The sequence below is a fragment of the Lithobates pipiens genome, unplaced genomic scaffold (genome assembly GCF_037356315.1).
Source record: "Lithobates pipiens isolate NorthernLeopardFrog02 unplaced genomic scaffold, aLitPip1_a1.2 Scaffold_8, whole genome shotgun sequence".
Lineage (NCBI taxonomy): Eukaryota > Metazoa > Chordata > Amphibia > Anura > Ranidae > Lithobates > Lithobates pipiens.
The window spans coordinates 617,979,350-617,982,299 of NW_027507903.1; the positions used below are offsets into that span (position 1 = coordinate 617,979,350).

The window sequence follows — 2,950 nt, forward strand, 5'->3', positions numbered from 1 at the left end:
CCAGTTATGATTGTCTGAATTTCTAAGTTGCATCATTTAAATGTAATTATCAAATTTTTCCCATTTTAGTCCATTATTTGTGGTTGTAAAATAAATTGTATATAAGTGTATATTTAAGACATTTACATCTTGCTGTTTTTCAATTCCTGGGGGGAGATTTACTAAAACTGGTGCACACAGAATCTGGTGCAGCTGTGTGCATAGTAACCAATCAGCTTCCAGGTTTTATTGTCAAAGCTTCATTGAACAAGCTGAAGTTAGAACTGAACTAAGTTAGGTTACTATGCACAGCTGCACCATATCCTGTGTGCACCAGTTTTAGTAAATCTCCCCCTAAAGTTACATTTCTTACCTTTTACTGAGCATTATTGTTTTTATTTATTTATTGGTTCTAGTACTTCATCGGATACTTATTTATGGCATCCAAAAAATGACCAACAGGAACCACACACTGATGAAAGATTTTCTGCTCCTGGGTTTCGGTGACCTTCATGACTTTAAAATTCTACTTTTCATCATTTTTCTGATCATTCACATCCTGGCCTTAACCAGTAATGCCCTTGTTGTTGTGTTGGTTGCGTTCTTCCGGAGTCTACACTCTCCTATGTACATCTTCATCAGTCAGCTGTCTTTGTCTGAAATCATCTTCACTAGTATTATTGTGCCCAACATGCTGTGGTTGATACTGGTAGGTGGTGGGAAAATATCCATGGCGAGATGTTTTTTCCAGTTCTATCTATTAGCAGTTCCAGCAGTTGCTCAGTGTTTACTGTTGGCTTCCATGTCTTTTGATCGATATTTGGCCATATGTAAACCACTGCACTATGCAAGCATCATGACCCTCAGACACCAATTGAAAATAAGCACCTTTTGTTGGTCAATGGGCTTAATTGTAGCTTTTGTACTTTATGTTTTATTAGATAGTTTAGAATTTTGTGGCTCAAACACTATCAATCATTTCTTTTGTGACATCACTCCAGTGGTAGAACTTTCTTGTTCGGATAACCCTGCTCTACAGCTGGCCACTTCTATCTTTTCTTTCCCTTTTGTTGCCTGTCCATTTATTTTTATTGTAGCCACGTACATCTCCATCCTCCACACTATACTGAAGATCCCATCCATTAGTGGAAGGCATAAGGCTTTTTCCACCTGTAGCTCCCACCTGACCGTTGTGAACCTTTACTATGGAAGCTTAGCAGTAGGATCCATACCTATCTTTCCAGGGTCTGTTAACCTGAACAAGATTCTTTCATTGTTCTACACCCTGGTGACTCCATTCGTCAATCCTCTAATCTATACCTTGAGGAACCAAGAAATCAGGAATACTATTAAAAAGTTCATCCATAAAAGCTGAACCCCAGCAAAAAGCTAAAAACACATGTAGAGCTACCCCCTAGGATCCGCCGGTAAATAGAGATCGCCCACCCTGCACAGCCAGACACACCGAATTTTCACAACACACAGGAATCAGGAAACAGTCCTGCAACATTGTTTTGTTTATTAGGGGATTATTCTGGGATGCCCACTCAACTGGAACAAAGCCTCTTCAGGGACACTCAACTATATACAGCTCTATATACTTCTCTTCCTCCAGCACATCACTTGCTCACAGAAACACGGATCCAGCTGGAACACTGTTTGGGTGGACTCTTACAAGGCAATCAGCCAGATCCAGAAAATAGCTCTTTACAGAAAGGGACTGTGGGCCCCTTTGGTGTGTGGAAAAGTCCCAGTGTGCAACTACATGACTCCTGTGACTACTGATCCCAGCACCACCTCTTCACCACCACCCTCCTGGCTGCAGCTGCTCCTTTCCATTAGCCCTCCTGGCTAACTTTCCACAGTCCTCCCAGACTGACTCTACAACCCTTCCAGGCTGCTGCCTCAGTCCTCTCAGTCCTGGCCAACTGTCTCACTCACTGACCACCCAGCTGTCTTCTCCCTGGAGATCTCCCGGACGCGCTGACTTCCTCTCCTGCTGTCCTCACACCTGCTCCCTATGTCCCTGGACAAGACTCTTCCTTGGAATGTCAGAGGGTCCATCCTGCACCCAAGCTCCTAGGCCTGAAGTCACCCTTCCCAGACTAGGGGGCACCCTCAAGGGCCACCGACTGCCTCCTTAAAGTATTACTAAACCCAGTAATATGAAAATGGTTCGTCTGCCCCCCCCCCCCCCCCCCCCCCCCCCACAGTCCCCACAGATTATAAATCTTCTTTTTACAGTAAAATGCTGCCACTATATAAGTTTTTTGCTGATCTGTATACCACGGTCAGTGATAAAGTGATAAAGTGCTGAGAGATCAGGAAGGTGGAGATTTCCACTGCAGCATGTATACATGTATACATGCCCACATGTGTGATGCCAAAATCATGTGACCTGGCTAACTCTGATCAACAAGTAATTATTCTCTCCAGCATAAAAGACTGGAGCATGTGCAGGTCAGCTAATCTGCCTGTGTTAGCTGGCATTCAACAGACAGACAGCTATTTTAGCTAAGATAATTTCCCAAAACATGTCCTGTCTGAGGTACTTGAGTACTGAGGCTGAGAACCACTGCGCTAAAATGGAAACTTAAATACTTAACACTCTGTAATTTTCCTTTCATGGTGCCTATCCATGGCAGCATATGCACAATCCATGCATGTGCTGCCATGGAGGCAACAGGAAAGTAGCTTTTAGACAAATCATACCTTTTTTTGTTTTGCCATGCCAATCGGCCTAGTTAAGCTGCAGCTGGGAAATCTGTTGCATGAAAATTGTTTGGGGGGGGGGGGGGGGGGGTGTAAAATGCATTACTTGGATTGAGCATGCATCTGCAAAACAAATTATTAACAAAACACATAAAACATTAAAAATTGCTACAAATTTTAGTGATCTACAAAACAGGACTTGGAAAAGAGCAAGGAAAGCAAAAAGCACATGTATTTTAATTTGAGACACTAACAGAAT

The 2,950-nt window shown here is 42.9% G+C and overlaps 1 protein-coding gene across 1 annotated transcript; it reads left to right on the forward strand.

Annotated features, from left to right (window-relative positions):
• The first annotated feature begins 416 nt into the window (after positions 1 to 416).
• On the forward strand, positions 417 to 1,417 carry LOC143963845 (olfactory receptor 10A3-like). Its single transcript, XM_077473583.1, has one exon. The coding sequence runs from the start codon at positions 431 to 433 to the stop codon at positions 1,352 to 1,354; it is 924 nt and encodes a 307-aa protein (XP_077329709.1). The 5' UTR covers positions 417 to 430; the 3' UTR covers positions 1,355 to 1,417.
• Positions 1,418 to 2,950: the final 1,533 nt, after the last annotated feature.